Source organism: Danio rerio, chromosome 3, assembly GCF_052040795.2.
Source record: "Danio rerio strain M-AB ecotype USA chromosome 3, GRCz13ab, whole genome shotgun sequence".
In the NCBI taxonomy this organism is placed as follows: domain Eukaryota; kingdom Metazoa; phylum Chordata; class Actinopteri; order Cypriniformes; family Danionidae; genus Danio; species Danio rerio.
In genome coordinates, this window is record NC_141023.1 from 30,770,130 (window position 1) to 30,797,598 (window position 27,469).

Consider the following 27,469-nt stretch of genomic DNA (forward strand, 5'->3'; position numbering starts at 1 on the left):
AAAAGAAAAGGACACAGGTTTTATTTCCACTCTTTAAAGGAATCTGTTAATAGCTGCCCATAGCTTGTGATTTAACTTGTTAATTCATGCTTTTGAATTGCATTTTGAGACTTTGATTTCTGCTCTATCAACTGGATCATTTAACAGACAAACTTTTATTGACCTTTTTCTTTTTTAGCAGTTTTAAGTAATATATTGCAGAAAATGTAATTATTTCTGTATATAATATGTGAAATGTGCACATTTGTTAGGTTTGTAGTAGAGATAATATAGCATTTAAAACATTAAATACATGAAAAACATCAATTTTTGGTAGTGTATCCATGAACTTTTATGTTTGTATGGTGTCTGCTTACATTAAATATTAATTTATGAGATGTGAATTTGCGTTATCTGTAATTGATAAATACCAAATGGCCAACTCATTACTCATTTTTATATGTATATAGTGTACATTATATGTATAACATTACATTATTGCAAACACAATTAAACGAACACGACATTAAATTAGTGATTTATTTTTTTATTCAGAATTTTTTTGCAAAAACATTATAATGAAAACAGACTGCATAAATCCATGAACAGATATCAAAATGTAACTGAAGTATTTGAAAGCACAATGGCATGCATGTCTATATGATTTTGTATATGATTATGCAAGTATCACATCAAAATGAATAACTAAACATATTCTGTTAATGCCATACTAAATCTGCTTATTATTTAGCCCATCTTATCGTACACCTCCAGCTTAAGAATAGCCTTGCCCACAGTTGACATGGTGACTCTTAAGTCGACTTTCTTTCCCCTGTGCAGGACTCCAGATCCTCCTGCATCGACCCGGGTGAACTGGCTGAAGTCCTTTCCCTCATACATGTGTTTGTACAGGGCTTTATCACATTCCCGGCTGCTCTCAAAAATGCCTATGCCCAAAACGTTCTTGTAGAGGTGGTAATCATAGGGGACGGAGAACAGAATGGCCATGCGCTCAGTGCACATGTGGTTCTGCATGTGGAATAGGTCGTAGGTCAAGACGCCCACAGCCCCAGTGGCCGTGTTATCATCTTTGGTGAAAGAGCAAACCTCGGTCTTGGCGGTGCGGATGGTGGGTTGAGGAGGATGGAAGCTGAACCCACTGGTCATACACACTCTGAAAGAGGTTCATGGTTAATGTTGCTCAGTAACACAGTATAAATAAAAACAATTGCAATCACTTGACTGGTTACTTTCAATAACCACTTAAAAAAAAACTTTAATGGATTAATCCAGCCTTATCTCACGGAGAAACTTTAGATCGTTTTGTCAGTTTATCGACTAATTCATTTAGTCATACGAAAATGTACCATTTTAAAAGAGGCATGGCACCAAAACCCACCCCTAAACCCAATGGTCTTTGGGGGATAAGCAAATTTTACTAAATTGTACGAATGAGATTGAATGAATTTATTCAAATTAGCCACTAAATCAAAAAGTTACGAATTGCCATGAGACTGCACTGGATCTATCAGACGCTAAACACATTTTAAGATCTTAATTCACTTTTTATATTTGGTTCAGAAGTGTAATGGAAGTGAAATGATGATAATATGAATGTGAAATGCATCTGCACATGCTCAGGTATAATTGTTTTCTTACTTTGGATTGATAAGACAGTAAGCGGAGCTAATATTGGTGATCTCCACAGTACAGTTCCGGTTGGTGTTTATGGTCGCTGACACGGCCTCTGCAGTCTGCATGTTCATGTTGTTCCTGTAGAAGTCATAAAACATGAAGAAAGACTTACAAATGACAAGTAGAAAACTAAACTTATTAAAACCCAACTGTCATTTGGGGAGGAGAAAATCATACTACAATGTATGAATGAAAACATACAGATTTGTAAGAATTAGACCTAGAAGAATGTTACAAATTGCCATGAGATTGTGTTGCAAGTTTATAAAAACAATGGTATCATTTACTCCCTGGCTAACATCAAATAAATTATTTTCTCTGGCATGGATAGATCACAAAGGAAGAGATTTAGCAGAATATCTAAGCTGCAATTTTTCCATACATCGAAAGTTTAAGAGGACAAGATGTTACCAACATTGACATTTAAAAGAACAACATTTGTAGTAATTTATACAATGGGGTAATTTGCACATTTGAATTCACAGACATTTCAAATTTTAATTATACATGCAATCACATAGACTTAATAATATATATTCACATTAACTAACAATATATCTGTAGTATCAAATTTATTTGATCACACATTTACGCACCAATCATGACTGAGCGGGCAGGTAAACAGATGAGTGTTTTCTAAAGCAGGGTTGCTCATAACTTACACCCTAGAAGGTCTTTGGGAGTTTAGCTCCAACCTAGATAGATGTGTTTGATTAGAGTTAGAGCTAAATGCTGTAGGAAAGTTGATCTCATTGAACATACTTGAGGATCCTTGTTCTAAAGTTTTAGCAAAGCCTAAAAAGATCTCTGATAACAGGCATGACAACACGGCAGAATAGGCAAGACACTTGCAGCTCCATATGGCTCAGAGAACTAAACCGTTAGCAGAGGCGAACAGTGATGCAGTGAGCTGAGAATTTAAGACATGCACCGCCAAGCACAAGCAACAAGACTTTTCACCATTTATACTCTTTATGTTTTTAGCATGCGTGAAGCTTAACACAAGCTAGTTAATAAGTACCTGACAGTTACCTGCTAGTTTGATGCTGCTGCTGAAGTATTTAGGGTTTGCTGCTTCTCCGCTTCAGATGAACAAAGTGTGGTGGTTGAATGACAGAAACACTCGCAGACACAAACACCTGCTTGACAAACACAGGCGTGTCCCTATCTTGCCCTTGCAATGCATGCAGGAAAAAAAAAACACAGGCAGAAATATTTGTGGTAGAGTTTGATGGGAGTTGACAGTTATTTTGACTAATTGCTTTCAGAAATCTCCATCTACAAAGCTCCATTCAGAAATTCATAGGCAGACGGCCAGAAAACTTTGCCCAAATGACCCCATCATAAAAATTTGAATTTAGTAGGTGACAAAAAACTAAACCCGCCAACCGATTTATGTTTATGTAAGAAGATTAATGTCTCCGTGCTAAAACTAATAACATGCCATGATGTTGTTATGAAATGTCTTCTTGGTTCCAATGCAAATATTGAAATTGAAGTTAATGATGAAAAGTAAATCCTCCTACACCCAAAACCTTTGTGGAGAGAGTAATAAGGAAATATAGAGGGCTTAATAACAGGGTGCAAGGGCCATGGGAGATTAAAACATACCTGTGCAATGTCTGCACTGCACTTCATATCATAGCGTGTTAGAGCAACTTTTTCCCAACAGTGACAAGTGTGGGAATGAACATGTCATGGTCCGATGAAGCAAGAGAGAGTGAAAAAGTGAAATCACACAACCGCACCCTTAGCACTGACAAAACTCAGATTGTCCCATTGCATGTACAGGCATTTCTACTGGGTTATTCAGTGTCAAATCAACCAGAACATCTTTGTGTTTTCCAAAATTTGCAAAATGCAAATATTTCAAATAATTTTAAATATTTTTTCCCTGGCATAAATTACAAAAGAAGAGATTTAGCAGAATGTCTACACTGTAATTTTTCCATAAAATGAGAGTTTAAGGGGACAAGCTGTTGCCAAAATTGGCATTTAAAATAGCAACAATTTGAGTAATTAATACTATGGGAGGAAATGCGGTGGTACAGTAGGTAGTGCTGTCTCCTCACAGCAAGAAGGTCGCTAGCAGCGGAGCAGCAGATTTGGTGTTTTTTTCCGCTGTGTTGGCCCCGGATTAATAAAGAGACTAAGCCGAAAAGAAAATGAATGAATAAGTAAATATACTATTGGATAACTTGCACATTTAGAGCAATATGGAAATATTTCAAATAGATATTAAATTCTCTTCACATCCTTAAAAGTTACTTAAAAGTTTTAAATAAAAGTCATTTATTCATTCATTTGTTTTCCTTTAGCTCAGTCCTTTATTTATCAGGGATTGCCACAGCGGAATGAACCGCCAAAAATTTAGTAATAAATAATAATAATAGTTATTCAATAAATGTTTAGGGCTTTTCTGGACAAAAATGGGGGCAGTCAGGAGAGGAGACGTGATGAAGTGAGGAGAGTGATGAAGCCAATTATGATCTGAGGATGGTTAGTAGGCCGTGATGGCCATCCCTACTCTTTCCGAAGGATATCCAATGTTTTATATGACCACAGAGAGTCAGGCCCTTGCTTTAATGTCTCTTTCGTTAGCCAGTGGACAAGATGTTTAGTGACACTGTTCAGCATCACTATACTGGGGTATTAGGACCCACACAGACCAGAGGTTGAGCACCCCCTGCTGGCCTCTCTAACACCTCTTCTGACAGCAACCTAGTTTCCCATGTGGTCTCCCATCCAGGTACTAACCAGGTGGAGCCCTGCTTAGCTTTAGTGAGGTGCAGAAAGCACGATGCCGACAAGCTAAGTAGGTTTTGTCACTCTAGCAAAACAACTTACTTGCTAATTAGCGTACTTGTCATAAATATACTTTTTAAACCATTTTTTCATTCATTTTTTATTCATTTATTCATTTTCCTTCGGCTTAGTCCCTTTTTTATCAGGGGTCGCCACAGGGGAATGAACCACCATCTATTCTGGCATATGTTTTATGCAGCGAATGCCTTTCCAGCCATAACTCAGTACTGGGAAATTAAAAGTACATCTGTGTAATAATTTTAACATCTTCCTTCCGTAATAAATAACTTTTTTTTATCTTTAAAGATATCTGATTGTACTTTTCAATATCACATTTTCTTTTGAATATCCTTTTTTAAGGACCTAAAATATTCAGTATTTCTGGGTCTGAACCCTGTGGCCTTCAAAATTCAAGACTCCAAAAGAAAAGTTTTCTAAGGAGCAGAGCCTAAAATTACATTGAGATATATTTAATACCTCTAGAGACCTTCTATGCACACTTTAAAAAAGATAATTTATGAGTCTGAGACTGGATAAATTCAATGGATTTTGCTGGAGTTGAACAAAATACATTTGGAGTAACATTTCATATTGAGATCCCAATATCTTTGGAAGTGTGCCATACATAATGTATGCCTTTAATTTAAAATTGTTGATTTATAATGATAATTGTGTTTAATTTAACGCAAAAAAAAAACCTACTCCATCGGACAAGACTGTGTGTGCATGTTTTTCAGAAATACATTTAGGATACAGACTAAAAATTCAAGACCCTCATTAATTTTCCAACAGGGGGCAGCATATATACACCTATTCACTCCATTAATCTAATTAATCCAAGAAACATTTTTCATTTCTAGAGATGTTTTTTTTTCTTCTGTAAAAATTGAATTAATTATGCATATGTATAATGATGCTACTTTCTGTAAAGGAATAGTTCCTGCATTTTGGTCAAAATAATTGACCGTATGATACAGAAAGATAGTAATACAGAAATAATTACAGTATTTTGTATGACCTAAACCTTGCAACCATTTCATCTGAACTTGAAATGATTATTCAACATTATTGAAAGTATTGAAGTTTATACACTATTAGTTCCGTTAACTGTTCCACACAAGGATGACTTTTTCCTGTGTAAAAAGAGATACTGTTAAAAATATCAATGTTTTCTGTATTTACAATAGTTCACAAAAATATGAAAATGACTTCATAATTTACTGTATATATGTTTTAAACCTTTCTTCTGTTGAATGCAAAATAGGAAATTTTGAAGATAGCTGGTGGTTGGCACCCATCCATCCATAGTAGGAATAAAAATTACTACACTGTCAAAAAGTCCTGGTTGCCTTAAATGTTTCAGCTGAATCAAATTAACCTTATGAGTCCATTAAACATATTATGTTAAACTGACTTAAAACAGCTTGCATAACTTATAAAAAATAAATTAGAACATGATTAATTTAGTTTAATAAGTTACAATGAGGCGAGGCAGTGGCGCAGTAGGTAGTGCTGTCGCCTCACAGCAAGAAGGTTGCTGGGTCGCTGGTTCGAACCTCAGCTCAGTTGGTGTTTCTGTGTGCAGTTTGCATGTTCTCCCTGCCTTCGCGTGGGCTTTCCTCCAGGTGCTCCGGTTTCCCCTACAGTCCAAAGACATGTGGTACAGGTGAATTGGGTAGGCTAAATTGTCTGTACTGTATGAGTGTGTGTGTGAATGTGTGTGTGGATGTTTCCCAGAGATGGGTTGCGGCTGGAAGGGCATCCGCTGCGTAAAAACTTGCTGCATAAGTTGGCGGTTCATTCTGCTGTGGCGACCCCGGATTAATAAAGGGACTAAACCGACAAGAAAATGAAGAAATGAAGTTGCAATGATCGAAACACATATGCATATAATTCATCATATCATTTTTTTATAGTGTACAAAAGTTGATACATGCGTACCAGCTACAAGCATTCTTCAAAATATCTTATTTTGTGTTTAACAGAAGGAACAAGCTCAAATAGGTTTTGAACAACTGAAGGCTAAGTAAATGAAGAAAGAACATACATTATGGATGAACTATCCCTTTAAGATCACCACAAAAGTGAGCAAATGAATTCTTTCTTTTAGCCTTCAGATTTGAACTCTCTATTCCTTGTTAAATTCATTTATAGATTCGGCATGGGTATATTTACATGCATTAATATAAACTTTTTCAAATCAATCTGTTCATAAACGACCCTTTATATCAGCCCCCCTAAAGCCATTGATTTATTTCCCCTCTCTTTATACAGTGACCAAGAAAAGCTCAAAGCGATTTTTGGAAAGAGTGCAACCAAAGCCATCCAATAAACGCTTGATTCGCATTCTCTCCAGCAGCCAAGGTAATTCAGCATCGGCTGAATCCTTTCAAAGGAAATCAAAAGCTAACCTTATGATTAGATGTATTTCAGTGTAAAGTCCACATCCCATTACCTGAGCCAATGGAGGCTTTCTAAATGCATAGAGCTGCCATGAGTCTGAAGGGCTAAAGATTAATCCCTGGAGCCTATGGAGCTATTCACAGGTAGGGCCTTTCAGATGATGGACTAATAGGTATCGTTCTGTGGTTTGTGTGTGAGTGTGTGTGTGTGCGGTGGGGGGTTATGCAAACAGAAGTGATTATACTTGGTAAGACAGGCTGTATCTGCAGCAGTGTGTGTGCGTGTGCGTGTGCGTGTGTGTGTGTGAGGGGGTTGGAGTTGTCGGTTGATTGATTGTTAAGGGGGGCGAGAGGTTCCGCACGCTCACTTTGTGATGAATAGGCTGTCAGATGCCCTCCAACTACCCAAACAAGGCCGTGGTAAAACAGGCATTTAAGTGATTACACCAAACGTGTAAATATTAAACGTCCATTACGGAGGGATTATATATGCTGCCAGTCCGCAGACGAAAGGCGCAGCAGGGGAAGAGAAAGACAGTGATGCGGAGATGAGAGGAAAAATGTAATAGAAAAAAGGACAGGTGCTCAAGCTATGTATTTGTTGTTTCACGCCTGACTAATGTTTTTCTGTTTATTCTCCTCAAGGACCAAATCTCGGGCATTAATCACATTTTGAGAGCACTCGAGGTGCGTGTGTGTGAGGGCGTTTAGTGTGTGTCATGTATCTCTGATGCTTTAATTTGACCAGGCATGTTACCGCATCCCCAAATTCAAATTAGCCGAGATAAAGAGGGTTTTCGCACGGATGTACTGTGGTCTGGGGGCTGGAAATGTGTGAATATTTATTTAATGATGATTTGTGTGGTGTGCCCTTTAATTCCTGTGCAGCCGGGGAATCAATAGGGCGGCGTGCGACATGAATATATTTGCGTCCTCTCCAGGTGGAGAGAGCGAGGCAGCAACCTGCAGGAATTATTTAAACTGGCTTGTCAAACAGACAGAGGACTGAGGAGATGGTGTTGTCCTTGAAGGTATACACAATTATATTGGATATTCAACAACTTGCACAATTTGGGGTCTAACTGGTTTACGCCGATGATTCTGCTGAGAGCGGGGAAAACTCTCTGACAGTTTTGATGTGTAAAATGTGTCATCGTATGAATTTTAGATATTTAGGAATAATGAATGAGGGGAAACTGCAGCATTTCGTGTGAATAAACCAAATGCAGAGATGTAGCCATTAGAAAGATTAATGTGCAAAATATGCACCGTGAATTATGATGTGAGGCTGCACTGAGAGATTTCAATATGTCTTAATTTTTTATAAGTTCTGTAATTAAACATTTATATCTCTGGTGGTGTCTGTGGCTTCAGAAATGAAGCCGTTTAATTCAATACAATGCAAATTTTTTTCTAACAAACATTTTCTGCCTCCTTAAGTCAGACACTCTATGAGACATTATCCCTCTTTCTTTCTTTATTTGTTTCTTTCTTCCCTTCTTTCTTTCATAGGGAAATGACGTGTTATAGTTCTGCTTACTCATGTTGACTGTTTATAGTTTAGTTGTCATATTTGGGACAACAGTTTTTTTTTTCATCTTTGCCTGTCTTTCATTTTTGTTGTCTTGCTCCCACAAGTCCCCATGTGCCTCATTCCATTCATCTTTAAAAATGTCTTTTGCGGTTCCTGTTTGTCTTCTCGTTCTCTCTTTCTGTCATGTTTTGGCTGCGCTACCTCTGATTGCACCCCAAAAATTGGCTCTAGTCTCTATTCTTTAAAGCCAGGGCAGTTATCATACCATTGTTTCCATCCCATTCGTCTCTTCCTTTTGTTCTTCTGTCAGTGTTGCTCCTTTTGGTTTGTCAGGAGGACAGGTCCTTTGTGCTGCCGTGGCTATTATGCTGTCCTTAACAGCATTTGTAAAGTAAACACTAAAACTTTACTTAAAGCGGCAGTTTACCCAAAAGGAAATTTATTTTATTATCTATTTCCTTCATGTCATTCAAGGCATTTCTTTCATCTTAAAATATATAGGAGGTGTCTAGCTGAAAACCAAGTAGATTTTTTCTTTCTGTACATTGACAGACTACGGCTGTCACTGGGCTTAAAGAGATATTTCACATAAAAATGTACATTTACTCACTATTTACTCACCCTCAAGTGGTCTTAAAAGAAGATATTTTGAAGAAAGCTGAAAATCTTAAACTATTGACTTTCATAGTATATAAAATCAAATACTATGGGTCAACAGGTTTCCAGTTTTCTTTAGATTATCTTCTTGTGTTTAAAAAGAAAACCAAAAAGGTCTAAATTTTGGAGATTATCTCTTTTGACATGGATATAAATTAGTACCAAGTTATTGGTATGAATTCTTAAAACGATTCTGCCAATAGGTAAAATGTTGCATTATGCTTTCTGAACCTCTTACAATTTGATATCATAGGCTAAAAACAAAAATTAATTAACTTTTTTTGGTATTTTAACAATATTTTTACTACTATTTTAATGTCATCTACCATTCTACAACCCAGATTTGATGGCCTTAAATATAGTTTTTTTCCAGTGAAAATCCAGTGAAATCTCAATTTGTATAGAGAAAGGCAGGAGACCTCGGCTGAATGTGCTCCACCTTTGAACCTCAGATGACAAAGCATGAAAAATAGCTATGATGTGTTGTTGAATAAAGCCACATGAGCTCAGGAGAGCTACAGAAAAAAAGCTTAATTAAGTCTGCTGCTGCATCAAGAAATGCCACTTGTTGATGGAGAAAACTGTACACCAGCTGTGTGCCAAAGTAATGCATGCTAATTCTCCAGGCTCAGATCTCAGATCATCAAGAACAATGGAGATGTGTGCTGGGCTTAGAGGAGTTTATATTTTAGCTTGTTTCTGGGTAAAACAGAGATTGAGATTTTAGTCCCAAAGTTTAAAGAGACCATTCAGAGTCTATGGTTATAGTTATGGTTATAGAGTCTAAGTCTATGGTTATTAAACCAAGCCTCATTCTCATGTGCTACAGCAGCTTGGTTTTGTAGGCAGAATGGATGTGTTTGACCGGTTTCTGGCCAGATTGGTGTCCCATTGAAAATGCATGGATGATCACGATACGGAGAAACACATAATGATGACCACTGATTGCTGAGCATCTGAGGTTTTGTATTTAGGCAGAATGAGTAGTGCATATTCTTGATTTAAAAAATGTCCCAACTTTTGAGGAATTTGGTTTATACTATACATTTTAAACAGTTTTAGTTAATTACATAAGGTAATTAACTAAAATTACCTTTTTGTCATAAGGTCTTGTTACTATTTCATGGTTTTACTGGAAATCAACAAAATTAATTTATTTTCCTTCAACCTAGTTTCTATTTCAGGGGTTGCCACAGCAGAATAAAGCATCAACTATTCCAGCATATGCAGCAAATGCCCCACCAGCTGCAATCCAGTACTGGGAAACACCCATACACTCTCTTACTCTCACAAACTCATACGGCCATTTTAGGTTTTTAACTTTGGACTGTGGGGGAAATATATATAAATGATTCAATATAAATATATATATATATATAAATGATTCAATAAATACCGTACCGTGACTTTCATACCGAGGTATTACCGTACCGTGAAATTCTGATACCGTTACATCCCTAATATATATATTATATGTATATATATTAGGGATGTAACGGTATCAGAATTTCATTACAGGAAAAAACTAAACTTATGAAAATACTCCAAAAAAGTGCCAAAAGTGTCAATGACATACAAATTAGCCATCTATCTGTAAGCTTTGAAACAGGAACTTCAATTTTAATAACAAAAAAATATTAAACCATGTAAAAAAATAAAGTTTCAATTTAGTATTGTTGAAAACTCATCACATTCAACATTTAATCACTCACTCACTTAGATAGAGATGGGTTTAAAGGAAAATTATCATATAAATATAATCTGGTAAAAGCTGGTATCTCTGGGTATTTACAATGTCCCCTGCAACAGAAAAAACCCTCTCATTTGGGACTGAGGTTTCTGGGACAAGAGAGATATGACTTGGCCCAGGTTGACAGCAGTGGGTAACGTTGTGCATTGTCTTTCCCCCACTTGAGAGGACAAACCATGAGTGAGATAGAGGTCTCATGTCTGCATCAATCTGAACAGTGTGCTGACAACACCGCTATTCAGTACGCGCGCGACAACACCGCTATTCAGTACGCGCGCGACAACACAGCTTATAAGAACTCGCACGACAACACCGCTATTCAGTACGCGCGCGACAACACCGCTTTTCAGTACGCGCGTGACAACACAGCTGATAAGAACTCGCGCGACAACACAGCTGATAAGAACTCGCGCGACAACACCGCTATTCAGTACGTGCGCGGCGACAACACCCGCTTTAGAGTTTTCCAGCTCTTTTTCATCCCAGCTTCTAGCAGCACACTCCATTTCCGCATTACTGGATCTGTAGCGACAACAGACCGCAAGGGATGATGGTCAAGCATAGGCTGATGGGAATTGTAGTTTTCGCTACCTCCCGTTCGCTTCATTCGCCTGAGCAAATTTTCTCAGAAGACCTATATTTTTACCGAGTCATGCGACTACGGTAATATCGAAAAAAATTAATATTGCGGTATGACGGTATTTACAATACCGTTACATCCCTAATATATATATATATATATATATATATATATATATATATATATATATATATATATATATATATATATATATGACTTGATAAAATATATACGTGGTTTGAACACATGTTAAAAAATGTGTCTCATACTTTTAACAGTTTAACAGTATACAGTACATAGAAAAAAACAGCAATAGTTTACTCCAAGTGCAGTCTCTTTTTGAGCTTCATTTCAAAGACTCAATCAAACTATTTGTAAAATGGTCTTTATGGATTGTAAATCAGTATGAATTATTTTCTCCATTCCCTGAACATACTGAATCATCTGAAGCAGCTTCTTGTAACAGAAAATTTAGAAAAATGTAGAACATAAGAGGCGTTGGATGAAGTGACAGTGACTCAGCTGAAACCAAATCTGCAAATTCATCTTGTTGAACAGTGCGTGAACTGTCTGGGAATGATTCCACAGTTATTTATTTCATTTTCAGAATTCAGATAATGCACTACCCAACTGACACATGACTCACTATTCAGTCTGTTAGAAACAAAGTAACAGCTTTGAATGATTCACAAAGTGTTTAGTTAAAAATCACGCAGCTGTTTCATTAATCTTTCTGACTGATTCAAATAAATCAGTGATTACCAATTAACTGTTGAGAATGATTTCATTGGGTGGCATGGTGGCTTAGTGGTTAGCACTTTCACCTCACAGCAAAAAAATCCCTGGTTTGAATCCCAATTGGCATTTCTTTTAGGAGTTTGCATGTTCTCCCCATGTTCACGTGAATTTGTATGAATTTCTGTGGATCCACCATAGTCCAAAAACACATGGCGTAGGTAAATTCAATAAACTTAAATGCAAGAGTTTCCCAGCACTGGGTTGCAGCTGAAAGGGCATGCGCTGTGTAAAACATATGCTCGAATAGTTGGTGGTTCATTCCGCTGTGGAAAGCCCTAATAAATCAGGGACTAAGCTGAAGGAAAACGGATGGATGGAATCATTTTTTAATATAAAGTGGACATCATGAATTGTACTCTGTCTTCAAATAATAAAAATAATAATATTATTTTTTATATATTTGTATTAAAAAATTAAAATAAGATAGTAATACTTGAGGCAGCAGATGTTTTGTCCAACTGCTGCCACTGCAAAATTGTTTTAAAGTGTTTTTAATTTGAAAAAAGTGATTTTATTGGTTGATGAACATTTGAAAAGTTGTTTCCGAGAAAACAAAAAGTAGTTCGAAGCAGGTATTTCCCAAGCAAAATGATTTTAGTTATTTTAAATTACAGTCTACAACACCTAATCAAAACCAATAGAATTAAATAAATAAATAAATAAAATCTCTCTCTCTAAAAAAGGCATTTATAACTGCATTAGTCAGAGCTCAAGGCAGTCAAACACAATACAAATACGCTTAATTTCTCTCTCGCTCAACTTCATTAGTCTGCAATCATTGCTCAAGACTATTATTAGCTTTAAAATTAAGTTATGGAATTAACCACATAAGCTCTGCATGAGGGCTGGCATGATGGCTCAGTGGTTAGCACTGATGCATCACAGCAAGAAGGTCACCTATTTGAGTCCCAGCTGGGCCAGTTGGCATTTCTGTGTGGAGTATGCATGTTCTCCCCATGTACATGTGGGTTTCCTCCGGGCTCTCCAGTTCCCCTTCGGTTGGGGAACTTCAGTGCCATGAATGGGAGGATTCGGATCAGAAGCCGCTTATCTGGAGAGTATTGAACGGGCCAATGAATGAAATTAATTGGCAGCGTAAGCTTGCGCAGGTGTGCGACATCTGCAATTATCTCAGCATATAAGCACACCTGAAGCCAGCAGACGCCATCCTTTTCGCTTCAGATCCTTTCTGAGTGAGTCGATGAGGGTTCCTCTTGCTGATCAGCACTTCAGAGCGAACGAGCGTTTCTCCCGGTCCAGAGTGGGTCTTCGCGGTGGCAGACGGTCGAGCTGGGTTACTCCCTTGCCTGCGGTTCTTTGGGTCCGGTCCTCCAGAGCGGTGCGTATAGTTGCAACTTTCCTAAAAGAGCAACACAGTCGTGCAGCACGTCCTTTTCAGGATGGCGCTCCGACTGTGCGTTTCTGGATGCGGGGGTTTCCTGTCTCCGGATGATGGACACGATCACTGCATTGCATGTTTGGGGGTCCAGCATGTTAATGCGGTGCTCGCGGGCGGTTCATGTCGTCATTGCGATGCCATGACCGTTGCACAGCTAAGATCGCGGCTAACTTTCGCAAGAGAGCGAGCCACCCCAGTTGCCTCCTGTTCTAAAAAAGCAGCGGGCGCTCGGGCAGATCTGAGGGTTTCAGCGGGAGCTAATCCGCCGCCCACGGGCTCGCGGACCTCTCGCTCCTCACGGCGCTCCATCCAAGCTTCGGGTGGTGAGAGTGATCCGTCTAACCAGATGGTAGCTCTCACACTCGCTGACACCGGAGATCAGATGTCCTCCGCGGCATCGGAGGGTGGGCTTTCACTGTCCGACGAAGATCCGGACCCGCTCGCCCCCTCCGGGCAGGTGAGCGCTGTCAAATCGGATCCTGAAGCGGACATGTTAGCCGTGCTTTCCCGGGCTGCTTCGGCCGTGGGGTTGGAGATGGTTTATCCCCCAGCTCCGCGGCCGGACCGACTAGATGGGTGCTACGTAGAGGACCAGAAGGCGAAGCCTTCGAAGCCTCTCGTCCCCTTCTTCCCGGAAGTGCACAGTAGGCTCACGCAGTCCTGGAGGGCACCTTTCTCTGCCCGTGCTGCGAGTGCCTCCGCCCTCACCGCCCTTGACGGCGGAGCTGCCAGGGGGTATGAGGCGATCCCGTCAGTGGAGCGCGCTATCGCGGTCAATCTTTGTCCGCGCGGCGCCTCTACGTGGCGGGGTTTGCCCCGCCTCCCGTCCAAAGCCTGTAGGTTGTCTGCCTCCCTCGGAGCCAGAGCTTATAAGGCTGCGGGCCAGGCTGCTTTTGCTTTGCACGCGATGGCCACCTACCAGCGCTACCAAGCGCAGGCGCTGGCCGAGCTGCACGAGGGCGGGTCCAACCCAAGATTATTACATGAGCTGCGCACCGCGACCGACTATGCTCTTCGGACTACTAAGTCCGCCGCGTGTGCGCTGGGGAGGACGATGTCCACACTTGTGGTTCAGGAACGCCACCTCTGGCTAAACCTGGCCGATATGCGCGACGTTGACAAAGTTCGCTTTCTTGACTCGCCCATATCCCAGGCTGGCCTGTTCGGCGACACCGTCGGTGAATTCACCCAGGAATTCAAGGCGGTGAAAGAGCAGTCGGATGCGATGGGCAATGTCATCTATCGGCGTGGCCGTAAGCCCGCTCCGCCCGCCGAGCCATCCACCTCCGCTGTTCCTCGCCGAGGGCGCCCGCCAACGAGTGCTGCCCCGCCCCCGCCTGCGCCTCCGGCCAAGCGGGCGCGGCGTTCACCTCGAAAGCAGGCAGCCCCTCCTGCCCAGGGCGCCGTTAAGTCCGGTAAACGGACCGCGAAGCGTCCCTGAGACAGGCCATCCGGAGAAGAGGAAACTTGCTCTTTCCCCGCTGGAGGGCGGGGCCCCGATAACAACGGTACTTTTCAGTGCCACCAAAACATCAGTAAAAGAGCACTTTTTCCCTTCCCCGGATGTGACTGCACGAGTTCTGCCAGTCCGGGACGCGCTGCCTTCCGGCTCGCAGACTCTACGTGCTTCGCCAGTGGCTCACGAGCGCTGGGGGGACGGTCTCCCTTCCCTCAGCCCTCCAGCCCCCTCTCCGGAGTCAGGGTGCGGAGCCAGAGCGAATCGCTCTCCTCCAGCTTTTCCGCGGGACCCTCGTGCTTCCCGGATCAGCACACCCACTCCGCGCTGCCCCACCGCTGGTACGTCAGCGATTGTAGCGATGACTCCATTAGCGAGGGCTCTGCCTGCCTGGTTAGCGCGGGCCAGCCCCTCGCGGTGGCTCATACGCACAATCAGACTCGGTTACGCGATTCAGTTCGCGAAACGGCCCCCCAAGTTTACGGGCGTGTATTTCTCCAGGGTCAACCCCCTGTCCGCCCCTGTCTTGCGAGAGGAGATTGCTGCCCTCCTGGCGAAGGGTGCAATCGAGCCGGTTCCTCCAGCCGAGATGGAGAGTGGGTTTTACAGCCCATACTTCATCGTACCCAAAAAGAGCGGTGGGTCACGGCCAATCCTAGATCTGCGCGTTTTGAACCGCTGTCTGCACAAGCTGCCGTTCAGAATGCTCACGCAGAGGCGCATTCTCCAATGCGTTCGTCCTCGGGATTGGTTTGCAGCCATAGACCTGAAGGACGCGTATTTCCATGTCTCCATTCTTCCACGCCACCGCCAATTTCTGCGGTTTGCGTTCGAGGGTCGAGCGTGGCAGTACAAGGTCCTCCCCTTCGGGCTCTCTCTGTCTCCGCGGGTCTTCACCAAACTCGCGGAGGGTGCCCTAGCGCCCCTTCGGCTCGCGGGCATTCGCATACTCAATTATCTCGACGACTGGCTGATTTTAGCCCACTCGCGGGAGCAATTGATTATGCACAGGGACGAGGTGCTTCGGCATCTCCGCCTACTGGGGCTTCAGTTCAACCAAGAAAAGAGCAAACTCGTCCCCGTGCAGAGGATTTCTTTTCTCGGGATGGAGCTGGACTCGATCACCATGGTAGCGCACCTCTCCGAGGAACGCGCTCGCCTGTTGCTGAACTGTCTGAGGGAGCTCGACAGCAAACTAGTGGTCCCACTGAAGTTCTTTCAGAGGCTCCTGGGGCATATGGCATCCGCAGCCGCCGTCACGCCGCTAGGGTTGCTCCATATGAGACCACTTCAGCACTGGCTTCACGATCGGGTCCCCAGACGCGCATGGCACGCGGGCACACACCGGGTCTCGGTTACTGCGCTGTGTCGCCGCGCCCTCAGCCCTTGGAACGACCCCTCGTTCCTACAGGCCGGTGTGCCTCTAGGACAGGCGTCCAGCCATGTTGTTGTTTCAACAGACGCTTCCAACACGGGTTGGGGGGCCGTGTGTCGCGGGCATGCGGCTGCGGGCCTCTGGAAGGGTGCCCAGCTGCATTGGCATATCAATCGCCTAGAGCTGTTGGCAGTGTTCCTCGCTCTCCACCGCTTTTTACCGGTGCTGGAGCGGCAACACGTGCTGGTCAGGACGGACAGTACGGCGGCGGCGGCGTATATCAACCGCATGGGGGGTATGCGCTCTCGCCGCATGTCTCAGCTCGCCCGCCGTCTGCTCCTCTGGAGTCACCCGCGGCTGAAATCGCTGCGCGCCATTCACGTCCCAGGCACGTTCAATCGTGCAGCCGATGCGCTCTCACGACAGCTGTTACGCCCTGGAGAATGGAGACTCCACCCCGAGTCTGTTCAGCTGATATGGGCGCGATTCGGGGAGGCCCAGATCGATCTGTTTGCTTCCCCCGAGAACGCTCACTGCCAGTTGTTTTTTTCCCTGACCGAGGGCTCTCTCGGCACGGATGCACTGGCCCACAGCTGGCCTCGGGGCATGCGCAAGTATGCGTTTCCCCCAGTGAGCCTGCTCGCGCAGTTTCTGTGCAAGGTCAGGGAGGACGAGGAACAGGTTCTGCTAGTTGCGCCCCTTTGGCCCAACCGGACCTGGATATCAGAGCTCTCACTCCTCGCGACGGCCCTCCCCTGGCGGATCCCTTTGAGAGAGGACCTACTCTCTCAGGGACAGGGCACCATCTGGCACCCTCGCCCCGATCTTTGGAACCTCCACGTGTGGTCCCTAGACGCGAGGAAGACTTAGGTAACCTACCGACTGCGGTGGTTAATACCATCACTCAGGCTAGAGCCCCCTCCACGAGGCGCGCCTACGCCCTGAAGTGGAGTCTATTCACTGAATGGTGCGTCTCTCGCAGAGAAGACCCCCGAAATTGCCAGATTAGTGTTGTGCTCTCATTCCTTCAAGAGAAGTTGGACAGCAGGCTGTCGCCCTCCACTCTCAAGGTTTACGTGGCCGCCATCTCCGCTTATCATAGCGCGGTAGCTGGCGGCACCGTGGGAAAGCATAACCTGGTCATCCAGTTCCTTAGGGGTGCTAGGCGAATTAATCCATCTCGCCCCCCTCTCATGCCCTCTTGGGATCTCGCCCTCGTTCTCACGAGTCTGCGATCCGATCCCTTTGAGCCACTCGAATCAGTATCTCTAAGATTTCTGTCCCTGAAGACAGCTCTGCTGGTTGCGTTGGCCTCCATCAAGAGGGTCGGGGACCTGGAGGCATTTTCGGTCAGTGACTCGTGCCTGGAATTCGGGCCGGATTACTCTCACGTTATCCTGAGACCCCGCCCCGGTTATGTGCCCAAGGTTCCTACCACCCCCTTTAGAGTTCAGGTAGTGAACCTGCAAGCGCTGCCCCCGGAGGAGGCAGACCCAGCCCTTTCTTTACTTTGTCCAGTTCGCGCTCTGCGCATTTATGTGGACCGTACTCAGAATTTTAGATCATCTGAGCAGCTCTTTGTCTGTTATGGCGGTCGGCAGCAGGGAAGTGCCGTATCGAAACAAAGATTATCCCACTGGATTGTGGATGCCATTTCACTCGCTTATTCGAGTCGAGGTCAGCCGTGTCCCCCGGGAGTACGTGCACACTCCACTCGGAGCGTTGCATCCTCTTGGGCGCGTGCACGCGGCGCCTCTCTAACAGACATCTGTAGAGCTGCGGGCTGGGCGACACCCAACACATTTGCAAGGTTTTACAATCTGCGAGTGGAGCCGGTTTCCTCAAGGGTATTAGGTAACCCTTTGGTGATTGAGGAGACAACTCGGTAGGGTGTTGAAACACGCTTGCTGCGCCATTCTCCCTAACACGGAGGTACGTGCGCCTTTTTTATCTGTCAGTAAAGTTCCCCGTCAGGTGAGCCCTGCAGATTCCTCCGTGGCCCCCAGCACTGACTCAGCGGAGGAGTCACTTGCTGGCCCACTACGTTGTAGGTCTGCCCGCTGGTCAGCCCGCGTTTTGGGTATAGGTGCCTGCTATGCGTGATCCCCACTAGGCGATCCCATATGCTTATTTCGCCACGGTTAAGTCCCCCCCCTGGGCGGACCCGTGTCTTCCCTCTCCGCTAACCACTCTTTGCTATGCGTACTCCCCCTTTTTAGGGCTAGTCCATAGGTAAATTCTGCCATCTATCCCCCCCTTGGGTAACGGATGGCCTCCGCAGCGTCCTCCCTATCGGGATTGCACGCTTCCCAACGTACTGTCGTATTCCTAGAATTATCTAGATGCTCACGACTTCCCAAAAAATATATCTAAATCCGTAAAACTTCTGTTGAAGTAGGATAAATTAGGGCCAGGGACACGTTGGAGGACCGCGCCCCCCATGATGTGGGTGCGTCACGCTTGCTTGACTATCTCCTCATCGGGGGTGTTGGTAAGGTGCAGTCATTATGGCGCTTTCCATATTCTCCCATTCATGGCACTGAAGTTCCCCAACCGAAGGGGAACGTTCGAGGTTACAGAAGTAACCCTTCGTTCCCCGAGGAGGGGAACGGAAGTGCCATATTCCGTCGCCATAATGACTGTCCCTTAGCTGTTTGAAAGTCTCTTCAGCTTAAAAGGATGGCGTCTGCTGGCTTCAGGTGTGCTTATATGCTGAGATAATTGCAGATGTCGCACACCTGCGCAAGCTTACGCTGCCAATTAATTTCATTCATTGGCCCGTTCAATACTCTCCAGATAAGCGGCTTCTGATCCGAATCCTCCCATTCATGGCACTTCCGTTCCCCTCCTCGGGGAACGAAGGGTTACTTCTGTAACCTCGAACGTTTCCCCCACAGTCCAGTATATAAATAAGCTATAGGTGAATTGAATGAACTAAATGAACTGTATGAGTGTGTGTGAATGAGAGAATATATGGATGTTTCCCAGCACTGGGGGTTTATAAGTTAGTGCAGGGTTGCGGCTGGAAGGTAATTGTGGGGAAAAAGTAATTAAGTTTTTTATCTTAGGGTCTTTATTTTTTATTAGAAAAAATGTTTAGACTAACAACAGATTAATTAATCTTTTTATTTTGTATGATACCATATATTAACCAAGCATACAACTTCTTTCTTATTGTGCTGCATACATCTTGAAAGGAACTGCTGACAAGAGAGAAATAGCCGAATAAGAGTAAATGTAGTGCTCCAGACTTCTGTCTAATAAGAAGTCTAGACATGTCACAAGGAGCTGAATGCTTGTAGAAGTTGTGAAATATATTGGAGATGCAGAAAGAGGAAGTATGTTTGGGTACAGTAGCCAAAGGAGTATAGAATGACTGATAAGTGACATTACACCAAATTTCCACCTGCTAATATCAGTTGTATATATATATATATGCTAGAGTCAGAGAAATGTGAGGTTGGTTGCGAACCTCCTGAATGTAATTATTGTATTGCATTAGGGTAACAAAACCCAGAGCTCTGTCCTCGAATTATGCATTTGTATTTAATATATTACATTTTTGACATTAAAGAAAACCCTCTCCTGACCTTTTAGTACTGAACATGCATGGAATTGGCTAAACATTCCAACAGTATCCGCCTCAAAAAATGTATGCCAGAGTAATTGGTGGTTCATTCCACTGTGGCAACCACTGATAAATCTGGGACTAAGCCAAAGGAAAGCTCTGAGTGAGCTCTGCATGAGATGTGTAACAAACTAATCCTACACACAAGAGCTGTTTGAATACAAAAACCCTGACAAATGAGCAATATCTTTTGTGCTAACAGAATAATTAACTCGCTTCTGTTGAATTATTCAAAATAATGCACACCCATGGCTAAACACCAACACGTTTTTTTAATCAACTCTTCCTTAATTTTACAGAATGTTCTTTTATATATTTCTAAAAATTAGATTAAAATACATTGTTGTTGTCCTTTTTTATAATTGTAGTCACCTCCTGGTGCCTGAATCCCTGAGCGGGTGAGTAAATGATGACAGCACTGTCAGAAAGGATGAAAAATGCTCCAATAATGAGAAAAGAAAAAAGCGTTGAGTGAAAAGAAACGAAAAGGAAAGTGAGGAGAGGAAGCTAAATCAATACTCTCTTGTCTCGCACTCCAGTCAGCGTGCATACGAGCGATATTTCCTCACCTTATATGTTCTCTCATGCCTCTCTGCTCCTTCATCCCTCATTCATTCGGCCACTTTTCCTCCGCAGACACATCCTCTCATCCCTCCGTTATAAGAAATATAATCCCATTGATCAGAAAACCAATGGGAAGCCTTTCTCTGTAAACACGCAGCCGTTCAATAGAAGGGCCTGGGACTCTATGGGGAATTCAGGACAGGTGTGAGAGTGTGTGTGTGTGCTGATTACTGTAAGTTGTGTGTGTTTTGTATTTGACTTCTGAGTTCCAGAGTGGCTTAGAATCAATTATAAGTCTTATTGCCTTCCTGTCTTGTCATCTCCAACACGTACACGCTTCATCCCGGTGTCGACCGAGGGCATGAAGCCTACGCGTGTGTGCAAACGTGCACATTTTGTTCGATTCCTCCCAGACTCCCACCAGTGCAATTAAGCGTTGTGCTCAGTGGACGAGGAGATCAAAAGTGTGACACTTCTCTTTCGACAGCAGATGAATGCGGAGCGACGGCACGAACGGACTGGTGCGAGTCTGGTTATGGATTTCTGACCCTGTTCCCACTTTCCTCTCGGCTGTCGCTCCCATTGCAGCTTGTGCAAGTGTTTAAGAGTATGAATATCTCTGCGGAGTGTGTGGTGTGACAGGCCATGGCCTTAAAGAGAGCAGAGTCCTTTCCTTTCTTCAGACTGATCCTAAATCATGGGTTGACAGTTTAAAAGGCCACCACACAGCTTTTTACTCAGTCTCTGTCACTGTACATGAGTCCTGAGTGTGTGTGAGAGGAGGGACACATGAGACCGGCCGTCTTTGTGCTCTATTATGCACAATTGTGCACATTCGTTTGCACGATGCTTGCAGAATCTGTTTTAATAATATATTCTGTGATGGCAAAACTGCATTATTACTGACATTATACAGGTTTTGAATTATTTGAATTATAAATCATTGGTAACATGTAAAAATATTTTAATATCATTTTAGTTAATTGTTTTTGTAAAACTGATTTGCTGAATAAATATTTCTATTAAAAAAAAACTCTAATATGTGTGTGCATTTATGGGTATGAGTAATGAGTATTTCTTTCTATATTTTATTATCTCTTAATTCTGCTGGGTTTATAGTTCAGTTATACATTTCACATTTAGGATTTTTAGGTCATTAAAATAGCAACTAAAGTTGAAAAGATCAAGTCAGCAGTATATTATTCTGCTTTTTGTCTGTTGGCTCTTTTGGCCATCACCAAATCGGGGCAGATTTCGTATATGAATTAATTCAGCAAAAATGTAAAATAGATATGTTTTCCTTTGATATCAGGTTGTCTATAAACATTCATTGTATAAATGGTTAAACAGCCTCTTTTTGCCTTAATGTTTTTAGTTCAGATGACACAAGTGACAATTACTCAGTTAGGATCGAACTGGTGGATGGGAGGCAAAAGCGACACAGAAGCCGCTGATGAAGGTGAAGGGTATTTATTCGACACAAACCTGAAAAAAAAAAATCCAGCAAAAAGGTGAAAGTGACAAAATAACAATAAAGAAAAATGAACTATACAATATTTACAATGTAATTACAGGCTTGTTTAGCAAAATGAAAAGATCTGAATAAAACCTGCTAAAACACAATCGCTACAATATCTCCAATCTCTCCAATATCCCCAACCTCTCAAACATCTCAAACCTCTCCAATATCTCTAATATCTCCAACCTCTCCAATATCTTCAATCTCTTCAATATCTCTGATCTCTACAACTTGTGCAATATCTCAAATCTCTCCAATATCTTTGATCTCTTCAACCTTTCAAATATCTACAAAATCATAAATCTCTTCAATATCTCCAACCTCTCCAATATTTCAATCTCTCAGATTTCTCCAACCTTTCCAAAATCTCAAGCCTCTTCAATATCTCCAACTTCTCCAAAATCTCCAATCTCTCCAACCTTTCCAATATCTTCGATCTCTCCAACCTTTCCAATATCTTCGATCTCTCCAATCTCTCCAACCTTTCCAATATCTCCAATTTCTCCAATATCTGCAACCTCTCCAAATATCTCCAATCTTTTCAGTATTTTCAATCTCTTCAATATCTCCAATCTCTCCAACCTTTCCAATATCTCATATCTCTCCAATATCTCTAACCTCTCCAATATCTCCAACCTCCAATATCTCCAGTATCTCCAACCTTTCCAATATTTCAATATCTCTAATCTCTCCAATTTCTCAAACTTTTCCAATATCTCCAATCTCTCCAATATTTTCAACCTCTCAAATATTTCAAACCTCTCCAATATCTCTTATATCTCCAATCTCTCCAACCTCTATAATATCTCTAATATCTCCAACCTTTCCAATATCTTCAATCTCTCCAATATCTCTGTTCTCTTCAACTTTTGCAATGTCTTAAATCTCTCCAATATCTTTGATCTCTCCAACCTTTCAAATATCGCCAAAATTTGGGGATCAACTTCTGTTTATTAAAACTTAAATGTTGCATTGTGTTATTATTGACTATAAGCAGTAGCTACTGCGTTAATTTTGAGCTTCATTAAATTAACTTTACAAGTTTTTTCAATCTGCGTTAAACTGACTTGAATCATCAAACTAAATTTTGTGTATCTTAAAAAATAACTTGAATCATGGTTTTCCATTTTTAATAGCCATATAATACAGACTAGATTATCCTTACAATTAGATGTCTACATTCCTGACCAATTTAGAAATGATTTGGGTGTCTAAAATCATAAAATCATTCAATACAAGCAGTTAAAACTAAAAAGAAAAACAAAAAGGCAATGTATTAATTCTGTTTGCAGTCAAAGCATCTGAGAGTGACATTTAGATGCTTCATTCAATTAAATGCAAGCATAAAGAATGGCCTTCCTCTGCCTAAAACACATTTAGCTGCCTATTTTAAGCATGGCGATGATAATATAACTAGTCTGACAGAAGTTCACTTGCAATTATAATTTTAATTCTCTCTAAATGCGTCTTTTATGTGCATGTGTTTTCATATGCTGCTCTTACAGGGTCTTTTCACAGATTTGCAAAGGTCAAAGACGGAGATGAGGGTCCTACATCAACATGATTTATCTTCACTACAGCAATATTACAGGGTATTAATAAAAATAAGAAATATGGCATTGTGCGGCTCCACAAAGTCCACAAGATTGCATTCAAAATGATGCCAATTTTCTCAATGTGAAAAGTAGTTGTGATGAGATGATCACACTACTCTGATTTGATATTATATGCTAGAGTGTTTGTGTTACCTGACCGGAAATATTTGGGATTCATTTACTATGCAGTAAATTTAAATTGAATAGGTAATCTGTGGTGTTGCAGCAAAGTTGAATGATGGTGCTCACATGGAAGACAAATGATTGATTCCTGATTGCATCCAAGACTAAAAAAAATGCAGTAACATTTTTATACTTTTTAATTCTATTTTTATACATATGACATGTCATGAATATGAAGATTTTATGCATGCTTATGACAACTTATTTCAAATTCAAAGATGACATTGTTTGACATGTCCTTGTTATGATTACTTGACATAACAAAATACATTATAACATGTCATAAACATCTTATAAAAATGTCATGATGCATTTATAATTGTGTAGTGAAGTTAATAACAACATCATTAACAATTTTTTTTTACCTCTACTACAGGGGTATAATTTTAATTCTGTCTTTATAATGTCATTAGATATTTAATATGCTGTCACTTGTCATTGACACTTTAATTATACATTGTAATGTCAAAAGTGATCAGAAAAGACAGTGTCAGTTCGTAATGAATAAATATCCATGTCATAATAAAAGACAACTTAAACAGTCTCATGTTTGCAGTGGCACAGTAGGTAGTGCTGTTGCCATACAGCAAAAAGGTCGCTGGTTCGAGCCTCATCTGGGTCAGTTGGCATTTCTGTGTAGAGTTTGCATGTTCTCTTCACGTTCACGTCGGTTTCCTCTGGGCGCTCTAGGTCCCCCACAAGTCCAAGTGTGTATGGTTGTTTCCCAGTGATGGGTTGCAGCTGAAAGGGCATCCGCTGCGTAAAACACATGCTGGATAAGTTGGCGGTTCATTCCGCTGTGGCGACTTCAGATTTATAAAGGGATTAAGTCGAAAAGAAAATGAGTGAATGAATAATTTTACGAATGACTCTAAGGGGTCTATTTTAACAATCTAAGCGCAAATAAAGTGCATGGTGCAAAAACATTAAGGGTCTGAATACACTTGCTTATTCTCCTAAATGTGTTTTGAGCATAATGTGCTGTAAACCAATCAGGGTCTCATCTCCCATTCCCTTTAAGAGTCATTTGTGTCATGTCATGGCCATTTGCTATTTACATGGCAGACTTTGTAAGTGGAAAAACTGAATACTTCACTAGCAAGAAAACAGGTGAACAGACCATCTGCTCAAAGATAAAGACCATCTACAGAACAAGCCTCCTCCGTTTGGCCTCTTTGTACTTTACTTTTACTCTTCACTCCCTTACTGTAAGGTAACGATAAAAAGTCACTCCACTGAAGACATCCATTAGCCTACATATTTTGCAATTTTATTTGATAAGTGCAAAGATTTGTTTCAAAACTATTTCTTAATTCAGTTCTAATTTCCAGCAAATAAATAAATGAACAATAATAATGAAGTGTGGTCAAAAGACAAATATCCAAACACACCGAGGCCCGTGCACACCGAGACGTTTTTTGCTCGCGGTTTCCATCAACGTTTAACTCCTCGTGACTATATAAAGGGCGTCAATGTGATCATGCACACCAACGCGCAAAACACCAGGCGCATTTTGAAAAACCCCCGCCTCATACTCGTTATTTATATTTGACGTGGCTCGTTAAAACCTTCTCCACCAATCAGGTTGGCACTTTTGTTCATGTGCACGGAGCTGCTGAAGTTACAGTAAACAGCACTTGGAGGCGCTCAAGCGCAAAATTGTCAATGCGAGCGCACATTGAAGAAGATGCCCAGAAGCGAAATGAACGTGGAGCTGCTTATTGCTCTGTGAACAATAATCATTTCTTCATCACTAGAGCTGGAGCTGCTTCTTGAACCGTCTATGCTTGTTTGAGTCACCAGTAACTTTAACAACAAGCATGTGAACTTTCTCTCTTCCTCTTCTTCTGTGCTACAACCAGGTGTCAGAACTTAAAGTTGTGTAGCGCCATCTAACGTCAAGGAGTGATTTTGCACATTCTTCTGCTTGACCGCAGTGAAAATTGCTTGGGTTTGAATGCGGAAAAACGTCTCGTAAAACGCTAATGATAAACACAAACGAAAAGCCTCCTGGTGTGTTAGAACCTTTAGGCTGCTTTTGGTGATGGAGACATTTCCCAAAACCCGACAAGTGACCAAATGTAAACTTGTTTTCTATTAAAACTAATACAAATATGCATAGAATAAATAATACTACTAATAATAACATTATACAAATGGAAATTGTCATGAATAAACTGAAGGAAAAACATTTGTAAAGATATTAGTGCATTGCTGTATGTCCTGTGTGTATTTGTTACCACGACTAGGGTGGAGTGACAGGAGACAACAGGAGGTAAGATCCAATATGCAGTTTTATTCAAAGTCAGGCAAGCAGTGGTCATCAGGTGCAAATGGGTATATAAAGGCAGTCCAGAATCGTAAACGTTAAACAGGCAAATGGTCAAAAGGCAGGCGGCTAAAACGGATAACAAAGGTACAAGGCTGGGATCGAGACACGGAGAAACAAGACAGGGAAACGCGTTGTAATGTTACACAAGGAAAACAAGACTCGGCAAACTGGTGGCGTGAGAGAGTGGCTTATGAATGGAGTGAAATCAGTCTGTGAACAAGGTCCAGCTGGTGTTTGCAATCAGGATAGATGACTGAACAGACGTGCGTGTTGGGAGCAGTGCATGTATGAAAATGTAGTCCTGGGAAAAGCGGAAATGTAGTTTAGAGAGTTCGTGTGAAAACCAGCGATCCTCTGGGAAGCGATCGCTGGTTGTGTAACAGTATTAAGCAATGTGTAAGTGTTTTGGACCCACATAGGCACATAACTAGCACGCTCTGTGCTGGAGTTTAGACCAGCTTTTATCTATTTATGTTTATTTTAGTTCCTCAAAATTTGCAACATGCCAACAATGTACCGTAAAACACCTTCTTCTTAGCCCAGCATGCCCATGAGTCCACAAAGTGATCCAAATTGATTTGCTATTTTAACCAACCCAGGCTCATTGTGGAAACGTAGCCCCGCGGACGTTTCTGCGGACCGCGATTTACGTCCCAGGAGGTACGTATCCGAGCGTTTTTTGTTTTCGCGGATCTGTTCGCGCCCGCGCCGTTCTCGTGCGAAAAGCCCCCGACTCGGCCGCCCTCCTCTTCCTCCTCCTCCTCCTCCTCCTTCCCTAAACCCGAGCGACGGTTCGCAAAAGCCGTCCAGAAAAAAAAAAAAAAGCAAAAGCCCTCGTCTTCGATTACGACCGTGTTTTCGGATCCCGCCGCGTTCTTGCCCTTATTTTTCGGATTCCGTTTTTCGTCTTACCTGATTTCCGGAACCTGCTGTTCCCCGGACTCGACCCCGGTCGTCGTCCACCGCGGCAGGCTCCGGCTCCTCCTCCTCCTCCGGGGCCTCCGCCGACGCAACGCTGTGAGCTAAGCGGACAAACTGATTGCATCGGGAAAGCCCTCCATTCGGAGGCGAGCCGTCGGCCGGCGAGCGTGAGGAGGAGGGGCGGAGCGGCGCCACACCGCCCCGCAGCGCTGCTCGAAAAAAACTAAACGCGGCCTTTACGTACCTCCGGCCACGTAAATCGCAATCTCCAGAAACGTCCGCGGGGCTACGTTTCCA

The 27,469-nt window shown here is 42.4% G+C and overlaps 1 protein-coding gene across 2 annotated transcripts in view; it reads right to left on the bottom strand.

The window, feature by feature from the left end:
- Nucleotides 1-505: 505 nt before the first annotated feature.
- Nucleotides 506-27,469, bottom strand: part of LOC100534815 (DELTA-actitoxin-Aeq1c-like) — a 52,983-nt gene continuing 26,019 nt past the window's right edge. The window contains exons 1-3 of one of the 2 annotated variants that reach the window (NM_001386552.2): nt 2,707-2,786; nt 1,639-1,752; nt 506-1,153 (exon numbers count right to left, since the gene is read on the bottom strand). In NM_001386552.2, coding sequence (NP_001373481.2) covers nt 727-1,153; nt 1,639-1,739 — 528 coding nt within the window. In that variant the 5' untranslated portion in view covers nt 1,740-1,752; nt 2,707-2,786 and the 3' untranslated portion in view covers nt 506-726. Of the gene's footprint in view, nt 1,154-1,638; nt 1,753-2,706; nt 2,849-27,469 lie in introns of those variants that run through there. The other variant, XM_087241990.1, reaches the window with a different exon arrangement.